Source organism: Telmatherina bonti (assembly GCF_933228915.1).
Source record: "Telmatherina bonti genome assembly, chromosome: 20".
Taxonomy (NCBI): Eukaryota; Metazoa; Chordata; class Actinopteri; order Atheriniformes; family Telmatherinidae; genus Telmatherina; species Telmatherina bonti.
In genome coordinates this window covers 21384710-21400840 of record NC_136618.1, presented here as the reverse complement: position 1 = coordinate 21400840, position 16131 = coordinate 21384710, and the positions used below count along the sequence as shown (strand labels likewise).

The 16131-nt window shown below is 38.9% G+C and overlaps 1 protein-coding gene across 3 annotated transcripts in view; it reads left to right on the top strand.

The window, feature by feature from the left end:
• Window positions 1–91: 91 nt before the first annotated feature.
• The window catches only part of dnajc13 (DnaJ heat shock protein family (Hsp40) member C13), a 28736-nt gene continuing 12696 nt past the window's right edge, over window positions 92–16131 (top strand). For 2 of the 3 annotated variants that reach the window (XR_013771757.1, XM_079260265.1), the window contains exons 1-21: window positions 92–246; window positions 3020–3100; window positions 7499–7574; window positions 8184–8333; window positions 8751–8792; window positions 8921–9121; window positions 9246–9452; window positions 10176–10271; window positions 10470–10561; window positions 10668–10834; window positions 12031–12110; window positions 12208–12377; window positions 13220–13319; window positions 13429–13536; window positions 13687–13842; window positions 13963–14019; window positions 14123–14244; window positions 14389–14464; window positions 14644–14739; window positions 14833–14973; window positions 15784–15801. Coding sequence is in view for 2 of the 3 variants with exons in the window: in XM_079260265.1 (XP_079116391.1) it covers window positions 3033–3100; window positions 7499–7574; window positions 8184–8333; window positions 8751–8792; window positions 8921–9121; window positions 9246–9452; window positions 10176–10271; window positions 10470–10561; window positions 10668–10834; window positions 12031–12110; window positions 12208–12377; window positions 13220–13319; window positions 13429–13536; window positions 13687–13842; window positions 13963–14019; window positions 14123–14244; window positions 14389–14464; window positions 14644–14739; window positions 14833–14973; window positions 15784–15801 (2223 nt within the window). In the remaining variant the exon portion in view is untranslated. The remainder of the gene's footprint in view (window positions 247–3019; window positions 3101–7498; window positions 7575–8183; window positions 8334–8750; window positions 8793–8920; window positions 9122–9245; window positions 9453–10175; window positions 10272–10469; window positions 10562–10667; window positions 10835–12030; window positions 12111–12207; window positions 12378–13219; window positions 13320–13428; window positions 13537–13686; window positions 13843–13962; window positions 14020–14122; window positions 14245–14388; window positions 14465–14643; window positions 14740–14832; window positions 14974–15783; window positions 15802–16131) is intronic. The other variant, XM_079260266.1, reaches the window with a different exon arrangement.

Genomic DNA, 16131 nt, shown 5'->3' with positions numbered 1-16131 from the left:
ACAACTCCGCTTCCAGACAAACCAATCAGCTGACAGCCGCATGACAGGCAGGCCTCGCGCTTGCGCAGTGGAGCTCTTTTGGTATCAGGAATATGGCAGCGTCCTGAGTCTTGTTGGGGGGTGTAATACAGCGCAATTGAGTATCTTCGGCATCGGAGTGGGAAAACTGAGAAGCACTGGCCGCACTGAGAGGAGGGTGGGGGGCCGAGGCACGGCTACGATTAACACCCATTAGCATTTTGACAGGTAAATACATCCGTTTGCACGTGCCACTTTGTTCTTTTTAGTGTTTGCTTGATTGAACTGCGCTGCTAACCCCACCGGCTAGCTCTCCCATTACACATAATGGATCTGCTAGTTAGCCGCTAACTTGTGGCTAGCTCAATATTGGCCTGCTACAGCCCCTTTCTGCATTTGGTAAACAAACGCTGATAACAATACTATTTAGCATATCGTTGTTGTTCGAGTCAGCTGGGACTCTGGTGTCGACATCACAAAGGAGAGCTGCTGTGTTTGTTTTTAGCCATACAGTTTCAGGCCTGCTGCAATGGAGCAGAGTTGGGCTAGCTTTCTGAGAGCCAGGTAATGTTAATGCCGTTTGTCATGGATTTACTTGACAGATTGGGAGCCAGCTCACATCCTCAAATGGGCTTAACAAGTGCTTTTAGTCACTTAAACTCTCCTCTAGTTGCTTCGCGTTTTATTTCCTCCAACTCAATCTGTTGGTTTCCATATATAGGTTATTATGAATTGGCTTTCATTATGTTTTTTTCCCTGTCTGTAAAGCGTCTTGAGATGACATTGCCGTGATTTGACGCTATATAAATAAAGTTGAGTTGAATATTTTATGCAGATGTTTTTGCAAAAAAAAAAAAAAAAAAAAAGGTAATTTGCTTTTGCAAGGAGGTGGTTCATGAAATCCTTACTGTACCACAGAATATTAAGTGGAGGAAGCTCCTGGCGTTATAGTTCCTGTTTTGTTTTGTTTTTTTGTTTTTTGTTTTTTCTTTTTCATTTAAACGTGCAAACTCTGGGGGTATTGCAACATGCTTTTTGGTCAGAAAATAAGCTTCATAGAAGAAAATCTCCATGCTGTTCTCTTACATGATGATTACCTTAGTGAGGGCCATGTGTTGTCCCAAATGTTTTTTTTTTGTTGTTCTTTGTGGGCAGTGCTGTCCATTAACTCATTTTAATTAGTGGAAGAGAACAGAATTTTAACCCGACTTATAAAGTAGTTTGAGCCATATACTGACGTAATAGTGCATGATAATTTGACCCTTGAACTTACACTGATGCTGAGGTTGTTTTATAGTTGTCTTTGCATTTCTCTAAAAAAAAGGAGTTGATTTCTTTTTATTTTTTAATTGTTCATGTATTTAATTTTTATGAAAACTATTGAGAATCCACCTTGTAGCTTGCAAGTTCTTACTTTTTCAAGTTATAATGCTTTCAACTTGTAGCAGTACTAGTTAATGGAAAAGCAGCTGGCACAGTAAGTATATTAGATGATGTTTTTTTTTCTATCAAAGTTTTCTGATACTCCAGGTTGAAAAAAAAAAGTGCATGCCCAGCTTTGGGGTGCTTTTCATTTCCAGAATATTTACATTGCTGTCCTTTTGTTTTAAAATTGATCTTTTTTTTTTTGTTAAAATCCATCAAAAATAGCCTTTATGAACAATTTGCTGTTGATTTGCATTGGAACAGAAGAACTGGGAGGGGCAATCACATGACCCAGCCCTGCCATGTGTTTTTACAGTCATGGCAGCAAACTCATTGCTGTAATATAATTTTTTTTCAAAGTGCTCTTGTGCTTTAAATTGCAAACTAAGCTGTGCTGGATGCCAGTATCTTATTGTGCGTACTGTTAGTTCCTGCTTTAGATCAGATTAGTGGTGCAGCTCCATTAATCTGGGTTTGGGAAAAAAAAGGCATTGTTTCCTAAACTTTATTATAAAGTAATGCATTGCAAAACATTTTATTAAGGCTCTGAAAATGACCTTCATACTGTGTTCGGACTATTGTGACTTCCAGGTGCTGGTCCATTTGGTAAAAGAACACATGAAAAATCTGGCCTTATTTTGCTGCTCGTAGCATTATTTTTACACTGAAATGTAAAGGAAGGAAAAGTGAAGCTGGATTTTTCCAGGTTCCTGGCAGAGTGCTGACACAGGTTCCCTTGTCAAAGTGTAGCTGCCATTAAATTATTGTACTGAGGATAGGAAAGGCTGTTGTTCCCTTTTTTCCTCTGCCATGTTATAGTGACTGGTTTGTCTTTGAAACCTTGATATTTTAATGGTTGAAACCATCTTTCTCTTAAGTGAACATGTAATCATCCAGCAGTGAGACATACATTGTCATCTTTTTATTTTTCTTATTTAAATTACTCACCTGAACAAACACAAAGTCATTGTATATCCTCTTCTTATCTCCAAAAGAAGCCAGTGATCAATAATAATCACTGGGTTAATTAACACACACTCAATTGCTTCAAAGTATTTTGTGTGTGTGTGTGTGCTTAGTAAGTTATATCCAAACTCTCCTTCAGTGGGCCTCTTTTCACAGTGATCCTGCAAAAATGCAGCCATGTAGGAGAGTGATGCCATAAAAAAGGCACACGTAACAAATCATGTGCTTGCATCTGGATTAATGTCACCACTTGTGACTGGAGAGTCTGCTAGTCATGGATTGGCAGACTACTCCATGGGTGGATAATGGTACCTAGTACTTAGTTCTGTACCTGAGCTTGGACATTTGATGGGAGACTCTCTTCTTGAACTGAAAAATGTAGAATGACTGTGTGAAGTGTGTCACAGTATGTTGCAATGTGTGTGGTAAACTTGACTTAGAAGTAACTTGTAAGGGAATGGCTACAATTTTCTAGTGACTTGCAGTTTAGCAGATAATATAGTACCCACCCTCAAGAAAGGGTTTAATCAGGTTTAGACTTTTTTTGTGCTGAACAAGAAGCTTCCTCTGTTATATTTCATCCTTGTTTTTATACCTGTATTTGTTGCAGGCCCTGTGAAAAGATGAACGTCGTCAAAGACAACAAAGACCTGGCCTGTTTCTACACCACCAAACATTCCTGGAGGGGAAAGTAGGACCACAACTTATGCTTTGTTTTGTTTTTTTAAATTTTTTAAGCATTAACTTTCCGAGATTGTGTCTTTTCTATTTCATATTGTTTATGTATTAGTGTTGAAGGCAGCATTAACCATAATGCTTTTCTTAATCATCTGGTTAAGAGATTTGAGAAAATCCTGAAACCCTGACTCAGTACTTCCATTGTGTTGACTTCCTTATCCCAGACAAGGATAAGGAGTTTGCAGACGACTGTCAGCAGTTATATGATCAATGTGTTTTTTGAAGCTGCTCTGTCAAATGAAATGCAACTAAAATGAACTGATACCAGCAGTGAACATGGAATAGAGCTGGTCTTGCACACAATGACAGTTATGTATTGGCATTCATTGTTTTCCAGAAAGTAAATGAAAGAGACCAGCTTTTTCCCAAGGGCACAGATATTATTCTTTTTGCTTTAACCATAAGATTTGAGTAAAAAGATATGAAGATATCAACCAACTTAACATGTGCAGTAACTAAAAGAGTATCTATTTCTTTTCCAGTGAACATTTTAGCAGCATACTCAAAAGAAACATGGAATGCATGTGTCCATCATGCACTATATGAATTCTGTCATTGGAAAAAGAAATATCACAATTAAAAACTACCTGTGCAAATACTTGGAGTCACTTGAAGCTAATAGAATGGATATACTCCAGCCTGAGCAGTGAGCTTGTGGGATCATATTACCAATACCTGTTTTCTAAATGTCTTTGTCCCATTAAGGCCTCCCATTGAGCTGGGTAACTTAAGCAGAGCTGCAGAGCATTAGCCATCTTCGCTGGTTCATCCTCCTAATGCTTCCTGACATGTCCGGTAGAGACAAGTGTTGATACATGACGTATATCCAAGCAGCAGTGATACAGTTTAAAGGCCTGGCTGTGGGATATCTGAATTATTGGGCACATGTCATGACCCTCCTCTGGAGTTTAATGCGTGTCAGTCTCTACACAGCTTCAGTCAATGGGCATTTCTGTCAGGAATCTCAATAATTCAATATTTGAACCTAAGTTTCACTCAATCTTCAGAGAAAGACACACAGAACTGAGGAATGAGTCAGAAAACTATGCATGTGTGGGTTGGCATGAAAAGGCAAGTAAGCGGAGAAAAAGGAAAATGAAACCAAATTTTGAGGGCTTGTGTAATTTGATTTTGTGGCTTTATATAGTTGCAAGTATACGCATACGGATGCATGCATAGACTTGTATGAATATGTTGAAGATAACTTAGTGGAGCTTTGATTGCTTAGCAGAAAGATAAAAAGATTTGTATATTTACTTTTCATCACTCCAACCCCTACAGGTCAGGCTTTAAGCCCTCGTGTTAAGACATGCTTAGATATACCTCTTTATTTGTGTCTGAAATAATAAAGTTTACTAAGAAATTGAGTGGTTCTTAGATGAAGTTTCTTATCTGTTCATGAAGGAGTTGAGATTAATTTAAAAAGGTGGCAGTGACCATTGCCTTTTGATTTTTTGATTATATATATTTTTTTTTATCAGGTGTCCTTTTTACATGTTTAAGAAAATGCTGGTTTACTGATGTAATCAAATGTACGGACATTGCTGTCTGACAGACTTGATTGCAGTCAGACGCATCTCGGCAACAGTGACAGTAGACCTCAAATGCTCCACCTATCTGTGCTCATGATCATGTTTGAATTAAGTCTTGTGACTGTAGTTGTAGAGAAAATTAAGTTTGTCTGTGTGTGTCCTCCTAATGACAGGCAGTTCCCTGGATTTTTGCACAAATAAACAGTCTTCTCTTTCATTGAGTGGTTTATCTCTGCAGCTTTTTGTGCATTATTATGCAAGTACTTTGATTCCTTTTTTGAAAGGCTTGAGAAATCAGTGTTGCCAAAACAACAAACTCAAACATGATATTAGTTAGTTTTATATAATGTACTCTATCCATTGTTTGTGGTTTGTCTCACAAGATGGCAGTCATTGGTTCTTGTTCTTGTTTGGTCGGTGTGGTACAGTGCTTGTACTCCACCCCTCACAGCTCTTTGTTTCTCTATAGTCTTGCTGTTTGCGTTAAGTCTTGTATTGTAGGTATTTGCTGGGCATCTGTTGTAAGATATAGAGCATTTATTGCTTAAAGAGGAAAGACAGTTGTGAAGAGTCTTAACACAAGAGACAGGAAGTTGCTTAATGTAATACACTATGGCCTCTTAGAGGAGAGCTTTAAAAACCTGCTTTGCAGTGGGATCATATGAAAAATAACATGCTTTATATTACTCTCAAATGTAATGTCAAACAAGCTGAAATAGTAGTGTACTGTGACAGAAATGCAAAACACAGTAGTTTGAGTTGGGAAATAGCAGTCAGTGTCAGTATAAACATGATTTATGAGATATTGATGCAAAATCATTGCAGCTTCCTACATGCAAATGTGATTTTAATGCGAATAAGGAGGAGATGTTATATCTTTGGAGCAATCTCCAATTAAATTGACCTCTTTAAAGAGGTCAGTTTATTCTCATTTTGGTAATTTTATGTGGTATTTACTTCTACATTAAGTTTAAAGACAGACTGCCTCTAATGATTACTAAAAATGAAGCCACTGTGTGTAGTAAGAGACAATTCTACAAACTCACTGGTTAGGGATGTTTGAGGAATGCTTTTGTACTAAAATAGAATTAAACAAAGTCAGCCCACAGTGAATGAATAATTAACTAGCTTTGTGCTGACTCTCGATTTAAGCCAGCCTCTTGGCACCAAGGGCAAGACATGTTGAAAGGTGGCACCTTGAGATTTTTAGAGCCGTGCTTCAAAATATCCAAATTGGGGAAAAGGAGTGCAAATAAAAGGGGCAGCGTGTGTGCTAGAGTTTGGCTGTTGATACATTTTAATGGTAGGTTTAAACAGTTTAAAGTGGGAAATGCTGATTAATTGACATTACAAGACACTTGCTTGTCTTTCTCATAATAAGTAACTGTGAACCTGCTGGCTGGTTGTAAAGCATGTTAGTGTAGTGATCTGCAGTGTTTAAAGACTGAACGAGGCATACATGCATAATAACATTAGCTCTACTTCCTGTCATGTTTGTCTTTCTTTGTCTGGCAAAGATGGAACAGGCTGGTAGCCAGAAAATATACTAGATTCATTGTAATAGTTTGTAAATTAGCCTACTTCTGCAGTATAATCATCCCCAACCAATGGATCAGTCAAGCTCTAATTTCTACCATTCTAATAGTGAGGATACCCGAAATGGATGCAACATTGGTATGTTCCACTCTAGCCTTGCCTCAGGCCACTGTCTGCCCTGTCTGGTTGGGTTTGTCATGTCATCCATACAAAACTTGTAGTGCATTATGTGAAGTAATTTCTCAGTTATACCTTTTTTTTCACTGCTTTTTTTTAAATTGTGGCCTCACCAGACCTTCGGTTATTCAGGCTTAATGAGGATGTGCAAAAAGGAAAGTTAGCCTGCTGAGCATGTTCATGTCCGCATGCTCAGCAGGCTAACAGAGATATCAAGTGCTAAAAGGTCATTTTCTACATAAATGATTCCAGATTCATTTAAACAGATTAAGATGGCTCTTTTAGACTTAAACTTTATTTCAGTCTGAAAAGCTCTATAGTCTGACCACCCTCTAATGACCCCTTTATAAATTATTCAGCAGAATGATATAAATAAAGGACTAAAATGAAAGCAGAAATGGTTCCAAAGCGCAACCAAACAAACTAGGACGCGTGTGCTCACATGCACGCACATTTCACACTTCCTTCCTACTATGTGAGAATGTCCAACTCATGAGTGTTTCAGTGAAATTAGTGTTTGTTGCTTCAGTGTCAGAGTGACTCATTAAAGAACTGATAATGTGTGATGAAATTAATTACTTTTTAATCACAAACAGATCCAAATTTGGTCAATAGAAAAAGTAGCTTACTCTCTGTTTTGAATATGTACTAACAGATAGAATTAAAGCTTCATGTTTCCACCTATCCTTAATAATATGGCTGGCTAAGTGTTTACACAGGCTGGGTACCCAGCTGTTGTCCTCTTTATGCCTGATCTCAATCTCTGGCTCACAGAAATGCCGGGAAATGACATATCAAACCTGGATGTGGTCACAGACCTGGTGATGTGATATATCCTTGATTCATCATTGTTTTAGAGAGGGCTAGAGTGGGGCCTTATATGTGGCAGAAATATGTAAATCTAGCACAAAAGAAATATCCTAATAAAACGTATCTTCTAGATAGTTGTTGTGTAACAGTATCTGCATTGTAAATGATGTTGAAATGAGTTTCACACATACTGTTTCGCACATTTACTGCTCGTGTTGTGTGACTGCCTGCGTTGCTTTCATGTGCAGTTGTTAACATGTTGGCCATGTTTATGACTCATCCCCTCTCTTTTACAGATACAAGCGGGTCTTCTCAGTGGGGACACATGGCATAACCACTTACAACCCTGCGACATTAGAAGTAACAAATCAGGTCAGTATGTATGCAGCGTGTCATCCAGGACCTTCTTCTACACTTAAGCCTCTGTGTGTTAGCAGTTCTTGCAGGATGTGCTGGTCTTGGCTCCATGTGACTATTGAAAATCCATTTCAAGTGCATAAAAGCCATCTTATTATTTTTAACATTTTATGCTACGCCTTCAAATATGATATGGTTTTGGTTTACTTTAGTGTGCATGTAAAGTCATCAGGACATGAAATATGACATCAGTACTCTTTAGACATAGAAACGCTCCTCATTAACCCGCTCATTCAAAAAGAAAATAGTATCGTGGATTTTATTAAATAATGCAATTAAATGCTTTATTAAAAATACACTTTTTTTTTTTTTTTTAATGGGACAACCATTTACCATTAATAATAATGTATTATTATTTGAAAATAAAATAATTACAATGTAGTTTTTAATAGTTTTAAGGACATTTTGGACTTTTATTAATTGATAACTAGTCATCACTGTATAATAGTAATTTAAGACGTATTACTGGTTATAGATTTTAAATATGGTGGACTTTAGGTGAGTTCACGGCATCTTCAGTCAACATTATGTTCACTTCTCTGCTGCTGTTCTATCTTTTCTCAGTGGCCTTATGGAGACATCTGTGGTATTGGTCCCGTAGGAAAAGGTCAGGGTACAGAGTTCAGCCTTACCTTCCGCAAAGGCAGCGGCAAGAAGTCTGAAACGCTCAAGTTTTCAACAGAGCACCGAACAGAACTGCTCACAGAGGCCCTGGTAAGGAGAAACAGACACAGCTGTGCCACAGCCATCATCATTCACTCTAACTAAAGAGATATCATGCAAATTGCACTCAAATATCCTACCTGTGGTGTTTGATGTGCCTCATTCATGCCGTGTAGTCGTCTCATAGCTGCAGATTTTGCTGTGGTTTTTAGATAAATGTATCTTTATGCTTTCAGGAGTGCAGTGCTTGAAAATCACTGGTCCTTTGATTTGTATTGTAGAACTCAAATATGAATCAGCAGATAATTTGGTATATCAGGGAAGTAAGGTCTCTTCCATGAAATGTTTCTAAACCATGCCATGCATGAGTCTTGGAAGCTTTTAGTAGGTATTATGATGGAGTCATTCAGCTGCTGAGAGATGTTTATCATTGTTTTCTTAAGCTGTTTTTTTTTATTTTATTGACAGAGATTCAGAACAGAGTTTTCAGAGGGGAAGATAACTGGCAGGGTAAGTCCTGGTATTAAAAGGAGGAATTGAAGGTTAAAATGAAAGTTTCCAGTTTGAGCATGTGCTCTTTATTTTGTTGCAGTGTTTGCACCGATTATTTACCAACATGTCTGCTATACTGTTCACAGCGTTACAATTGCTACAAGCACCACTGGAGTGACACGCGGAAGTCTGTGAGTTTGGAGGTGACGCCCGGAGGCATCGACCAAATTGATCCCCTCACTAACCGGGTGGTGTGTTCCTATGACTACCGAAATGTTGAGGGCTTTGTCGAGGTTTCTGACTACCAGGGAGGATTTTGCATCCTGTACGGTGGCTTCAGCAGGCTGGTGAGCACATGTAATGTTGAAATATATGCACAGATGCTTCTTTTCTTTCTTGTATGTTCAGGCTTTACAGAATTAAGATTTTCCTTCACCTTGTTTCTGCTCTGTCTTGCTTTCTTCCTCTCAGCATCTGTTTGCATCTGAGCATCGAGATGAGATCATCCGCAGCGCCATAGAACATGCCGGAAACTTTATCGGCATCACGCTACGTCTGAGGAAGGAGGCTCTGACCTTTGAAGGTTTCATAACGGACAGGTTGGGGAAATACAGCTCAGACGAGAGCATCACCTCTCTGGCAGAGTTTGTGGTGCAGAAGATCACCCCTCGACACCCGGTCAGAACACTTTGCCTGTCTCATTGTTTTATGGTCATCATAGTGGATTCACACACACAACTGGAGATTGTGACATTGTTTTTCTGTTTGAAAATGTGCAGAAACCTAATAATGTAGCGACCTCACTTTTCATATATAAGACAGTGTCGGGTTGTAATGATAGAAATTAAAAAGTGGAAACGAACAGTAAATGCAGTCAAGGTGGCTGCACCTCTAATTTTTTTTTTTATGTTTTACATTATGTCGATGACAGTTGTAACATGGTAACTCTTCCATTTGTGCTCACAATTCACATACAGTGTAGTAATAGCCTGCTTTCTGCTGTATTTTCATGCAGATGTACCGGGAACAGCTTGTGTAGCCATCAGTGCCATTTTCTCAAATAAGATATTACAAAGTTCTTACAAATGGTGTCTCTTATGCAAGGATGAGCATATTGGAATAGATGGTGAAAAGTCATGATCTGATTTAGTTTAATTAATTCTGCTATCTTAATGCTGCACAGTATTTTATTTACAATTAGTAAATTGTTATATTGAAATACACGGCACATATTAAACGCATTTTTTCTTGTGGTAAGTTTATGCAAAAATATATTATGCATACCTTAGCAATGTCATGAGTTAAAGTCTGCATTTTTTGAAGTTTTATGAATTTTTAAAATATTTTTTTTCCTGACTAATATTATGATCTTGTTGCATTTTGTTTTCTAATCCCTTTTAGGAGCCTGTTAAACGTATCCTGGCCCTGACAGAGACATGTCTGGTAGAGAGAGACCCTGCTTCATACAATATAGTCACCATTAAACCCTTTGGAGAGGTGAGCCATTATTTAAGCACCTTAGTCATAAAAATGTTAGGCCCTTTTGTCCTGTGCGATTGAGCTCTCCATAGTAGTGACGTAGTGATTTGGATTACTTGTATTTGTTTCATTATGTATGACCTGCATCAATGTAAGTAATGTCACTTCATGTGAGTAAGCTGTTCTTTCCCATCTTCCATTTTCCTCTCTCTTTAGGTATTTGCTCTTATCTGTGATGTAGACAACCCTCAGGTGTTTACAGTTGAATTCATCCGGGGTCAGATCAGGAAGTACTCCTCTACTGAAAGGTACCTGATTGTGCCCACTTTTGTTCCCTCTTATGTATGTACTCTCTGCCCCATACTAATCACTGGCGTTGCATTTAGCTGAGTTTGTTTCTGTGTGGGTCTGCAGGGACTCCCTGTTAGCCAGCCTGCTTGATGGAGTTCGAGCATCAGGAAACAGGGATGTGTGTGTTAAGATGGCTCCCACACAGAGAGGGCAAAGATGGGGTTTGTTGAGCATGCCAGTCGATGAAGAAGTGGAGAGCTTGCATCTGAGATTCCTGGCAGCACCTCCTAGTGAGTCAAAGCTGAACAGTCATTAGCTTTATGTAATATGACTAATGTGGTTTAGTTTTACAATATGTATAGATCCCCAGAGAAATTTTCTTTACCTTTTGTATATGACACAAATATGGGGTCAGAAGTTCAATAAGTATGTCTTTTTCCTATATGCCACAAATAAGTCAGATTTCCCTTACAAATACACATTAAATAAAATGTTGTACTAAATATTTGATTATATCAGAATAGTCTAATTTAAAAAAAACAGCAAAACATTTAAAATACACTTCTGTGATTCAAACTTAGGGCCCATTTATGTTCAATTACATATGAAATTATGTACATCCAAATTATGCATGTAAATGTATTAATTTGGTCCATTTGATGACTGAGACAAAAGAAAGTGTCTGTTGGTGTATCTGTCTTTTGCATTGAGCATAAATGGGCCTTAACCTAAATAAAAAGACAAAGATTGGTTATTATTTCCAAAACTGTGACAAACTTGGTGTGGTATATGTTTACAAAAACCCACTCAAGCCAAGTTCAGATTACAGAGTGTTCAGTTAGTTTTATGTGACTATTGTGATTTTATGTGATATTTACATTATATGATGTCCTTTGATCAGTAGTTTTTCATGTTGATTGGATTCCCACTGCAGGACTGATCTGAGGCACAGGATCACACACTACCTGATTATTCTCCAGCCGTGCCTCCAACTTGTTGACTGATCATTACAAAGCAATTTCAGCTGTCATGTTCAGCCGACATGTTGCACATATAAAGTCAGCTGACATAGCGAGAAATGAAACACGATGCACATATGGTTAGAAATGTGGATATTTGAACCCATTAAGACATAATGCAACATAAAAGTATTCCATCTAGAGAGGCATAAATGAGCAGGTTTCTCATGTTCGGCACCATGATCCCAATATGATCAAAGCTGAGTCAGACTTGAAAGCCAGACACTAGTATGCATGAAAATGCACTCAGTAACTCATAACAAGAGATGGACAGATTATCAGAAAATGCGAATGATTATCCTGTTACAAATGATAATGTACAACCAGCTTTTTACTCGTCCTTCTAGGATAACCATACAACACCACATCTTAAGAATGACTTGATTCAGAGTCAGAGCTCTCTTCTTGCTAACCTCTTAGTTCATATTTTCTCTAAATATGTTTGTCCCCCTCCCTGCTTTGCCTAGATGGCAACTTTGCAGATGCGGTGTTCAGATTTAATGGCAACATATCCTACAGTGGAGTGCTTCATGCAGTTACCCAAGATGTAAGTACTTCTGAATGATTTGTCTTCGCATCTGCCTGAGCGTGATCGTTGATAAATTCACACTGACTTTTTTTTTTGTGTGTGTGTGTGTCTTCAGGGCCTTTTCTCTGAGAACAAAGAGAAGCTCATCAACAATGCCATCTTGGCTCTTTTATCCCAGGAGGCTGAGCTGCCAGCTCATAACGCTGAGCTGGAAAGCCATTTTCAGGCCATACGGCGCTTGGTGGCCTCCAAGGCTGGCTTCCAGGCTTTCACCCAGCTGCCTAAGTAAGACTGGAGCACATATGTTGCTCTTCTCACCGACTTTTTGTTTTTTTTCCTTTCATAAAATCCTTTGCTGAGCTGCTTGTAACAGGCATGCTCTGTCATTCCAAGGTCTGGTCAAGGTTCTGGACTCACAGACGCAACGTAAATATGAATCCATACATCTCAGTCTGCCCTTTTTGTCTGTCTGTGTTTTAAATCCTTCTTGATCTTTTCCAGAGTCTTCCTTAGCTGTCTATCAATCCTCTCTTCTTTTATCTTTGCTGTGCTTTCATCTCCTGTTTTTAAGAGGAACATCTCAGAGGAGAGGTTATGTTGCTTTGCTCTTGCTTCATTCTTTATTTTATCCCGGCCTCCAAAATCAGCATTTTATCCTCTCATTTTTCTGCCTTCATCTCACTTCCCACCATTCGCTTCAGTCATTCATTCTGTTCTCTACATTTCTGTTTATCTGTCACATTCAGGCTCCTTGCTGTCTTTCAGGGTCACTGAGATGTATGAGAGGAGCTGAATTTACTGTTTATTCCTTGTAACTTGTGCAGCAAATGAGCCAGAATTGGTTTTCCTGAAAAGATTCATTGCCAGGGTTGCTTGGCGTTTCCCTTGCACAAGCTCTACTATAAATCAACAATAACTAAACTCTTTTATGATGCACTCTTAACAGGCCAATAAGCAAAGGAAACAACAAGCCACTTGTAAAGCAATGAATTCTTTGTGTATCCAACCCCAGACCTCTTTTTATACTAGTGTTTGATTATATTTTTATGGCATTGGCGTTCTTAAAGCATATTCTTTTGTTTCTTTATTTTTGCATGTGTGTTTACATCTTTATTTGTGTGTTCCAGGTTCAGGGAAAAGTTGGGAGTAAAGACGGTCAAAGCTTTAAAAAGGAACAACAACAGTGTGACTCATGCTGCTATAGACATGCTCTGTGCCCTTATGTGTGTAAGTATCAAAAAATTAGATGTCGAGCCAGTGTGTGTGTGTGATGTAAATATTGAAATCCTGTCCTATATGTTTAACTTTAGCTGAGATTCTGTCTTTGTGTTTCAAGCCGATGCACGATGATTATGACCTGAGGCAAGAGCAGCTGAACAAGGCCTCTCTTCTGTCCTCCAAGAAGTTTCTGGAAAACCTTCTTGAAAAATTCATCACTAATGTGGTACTTGTCTTGTTATTATCAGAAATTAGCTAAAAGACTGATTTCAGGCATATTAAATGTTATACTTTTGCCGATAAAATTGTGCTTTATGTTTGCTTCAGTGGATCATCCTTTCTGATCTAAGTTCTCCTGTCTTCATTCTTTTCCCAGGACCATGGAACTGGAGCTTTAGTTATCAGCTCCTTATTGGACTTCTTAACGTTTGCTCTCTGCGCCCCCTACAGTGAAACCACTGAGGGGCAGCAGTTTGACATGCTGCTCGAGATGGTCGCCTCAAATGGTCGGACATTGTTCAAACTATTCCAGGTGGGAGAGTTAAGACTAATGCAACATTCAGCATTCTTGTTTTATAGTAATGATGGGATGCAGAGTAGTCTTTTTTTATATTTGCAACAAATAGCATGGATTTGTTTGTCCTTATTTTAGCATCCCTCCATGGCAATTGTGAAGGGAGCAGGCCTGGTGATGAAAGCCATTATTGAGGTAAGTGTCTCTGTATCTGCAGTGCTGGCAGTCAAGTCCGTGATGACTGTCTCTTCTCTTACCACTCATCTAAAGGAATGAACTCATCTCTCTTTTAATTTAGGAGGGAGACAAAGAAATTGCGACAAAGATGCAAGAGTTGGCTTTGAGTGAAGGTGCTCTGCCCAGGCATCTACACACATCTTTGTTCACCATCAGCACAGACCAGCGGATGCTTACCAACAGGTCCAGCTTTCATAAATATGCACAAATGCTTTAATGTAGCTTTTTGGATTTTCACCTTTTTTACACATTTGTACTTCAGTAAACCCTTTATCCAGAAAAAGGTACATTGCTTTCAGCTGATTGTGTTTCATGTTTGTCAATCAGGCAACTGAGTCGTCACCTGGTGGGACTGTGGACAGCAGAGAACCCTGTGGCCATGAACCTCCTTAAAAGGATCCTGGTACACCTCCAAACGAGCAGAGTTTAGGCTCTGAAAACTATATTTGATGCCTGTCCTCATGCCAGAAGCTTTCAAGTTAATGACAGTGATACAACAACTTAAGGATGCAGGCCCATGCTTTTTTCTGGCATCAGAGGTACCTTGTTTTTAATTTGTCTTGATCTCCTCTGTGCTTGTAGCCAACAGGTTTGTTGGCCTACTTGGACAGCCCTGACTCTGTCCCAGAGAAGGATGTCGACAGAATGCACATTCGTGACAACTTGAAAATCGCCACGGTATTCGAACAAACACATTTTTGCAGAGTTGCATAGAATGAGGTGAAAATATTCACCTTCTCCTGTTTTTAACTTCACCCATCCTTCTTGCAGGACCAACTAAATCGCAACAAGGTGCCTGAGTGGCAGCGGATTGCAGGCAAAGCAGCCAAAGAGGTGGAGAAGTTTGCAAAGGAGAAAGCTGATATAGTGCTGATGCACTGGAGAGATAAGATGGGCATTGCCCAGAAGGAGGTGAGGAAGGAGATATGTTTTAACTGCTATCTCTCATATAAGCTCCTGCCACTGCTGCTGACTGCTACCGTTTCTTCTCCAGCTGATACTGAACATTACTGCGGTATACTGCTGTTATGTTGCTCGGAAAGCATTGTATGCTCCGGTGCTGCCTGGCGCTGGGCTGGCATTGTTTACCAGGATGCATAAGATTTTTCTGCTTCTTTTTTGTATCAGACTGATGGTGGTTTTTTTCTGTTGCACTCATGTTTTTGCAGTCTGTTATAGTGAGATATACAAAGTGTTGTAAAGTATTTACATGAAAATAGTCCCTGTTTGGATATGCTGAGGTTTAGCCTGAAAACATCTGGGTTGTTCCTACAGACAATACAAGAGAGGGTTGAGTCATCTAAACGCTTCCTTAAATTGATGGCTCTCTGTTGCTTGTTCTTGGGTGTCTCTTCGTCTTAAACATTTCTGATTTTAAGTAAGACTATTAACAGCCAAACTTCATCTATATGTTCTTTTCCTACTCCTGCTGCACTTTTGAGTGACTCAAAATTGCTTGCTTTCTTTGAATATTCCCTAATCACATCCTCCCATTTGTTAAAATTATTTGTTAGTAATAGATTAGAGCATCTCTTTAAACTAATCCAACAACTTTTAAGTCTAAAATGTAGAGATGAATGTCAGTTCTGTACATTCAGTTTAGTGACTGGTGATCCTTGTTGAGATTCGTCTCTGTTTGATCTGAGGAACAATAATCTCTCTGTGTGTCTCTATCCCACCCTCCCCTTGTCTTGTCTGGTTTCCTTCTGTCAAACAATGCAGCAAGACAGAAATAACCTGGTGAGTAAAACTGACTGCTGGGATTCGTATCATGTTTTCTACTCCTGACCAATCATTGTTTCATCTTCATGGCACATCTCAGGTGTCTCTTCCTTTTCTTTGTCCTTCAGCCAAGAAATGACCAAATAGATGATGTATAGACGTAGCACGGTGCAGGCAATAATCTTAAACTGAAATGCATGTGCAGAGATAACAAAACTGAACTGAGTATTTGTAACTTTCAGATGCTGCTTTTAGCGTTTGGACATCAATAAATAATGATCCAGTTTATTTTGAGACAGGAGTACAGTTACGATAACCAGGCAGACCTTTGCAGAGCAGCCTGTCCTC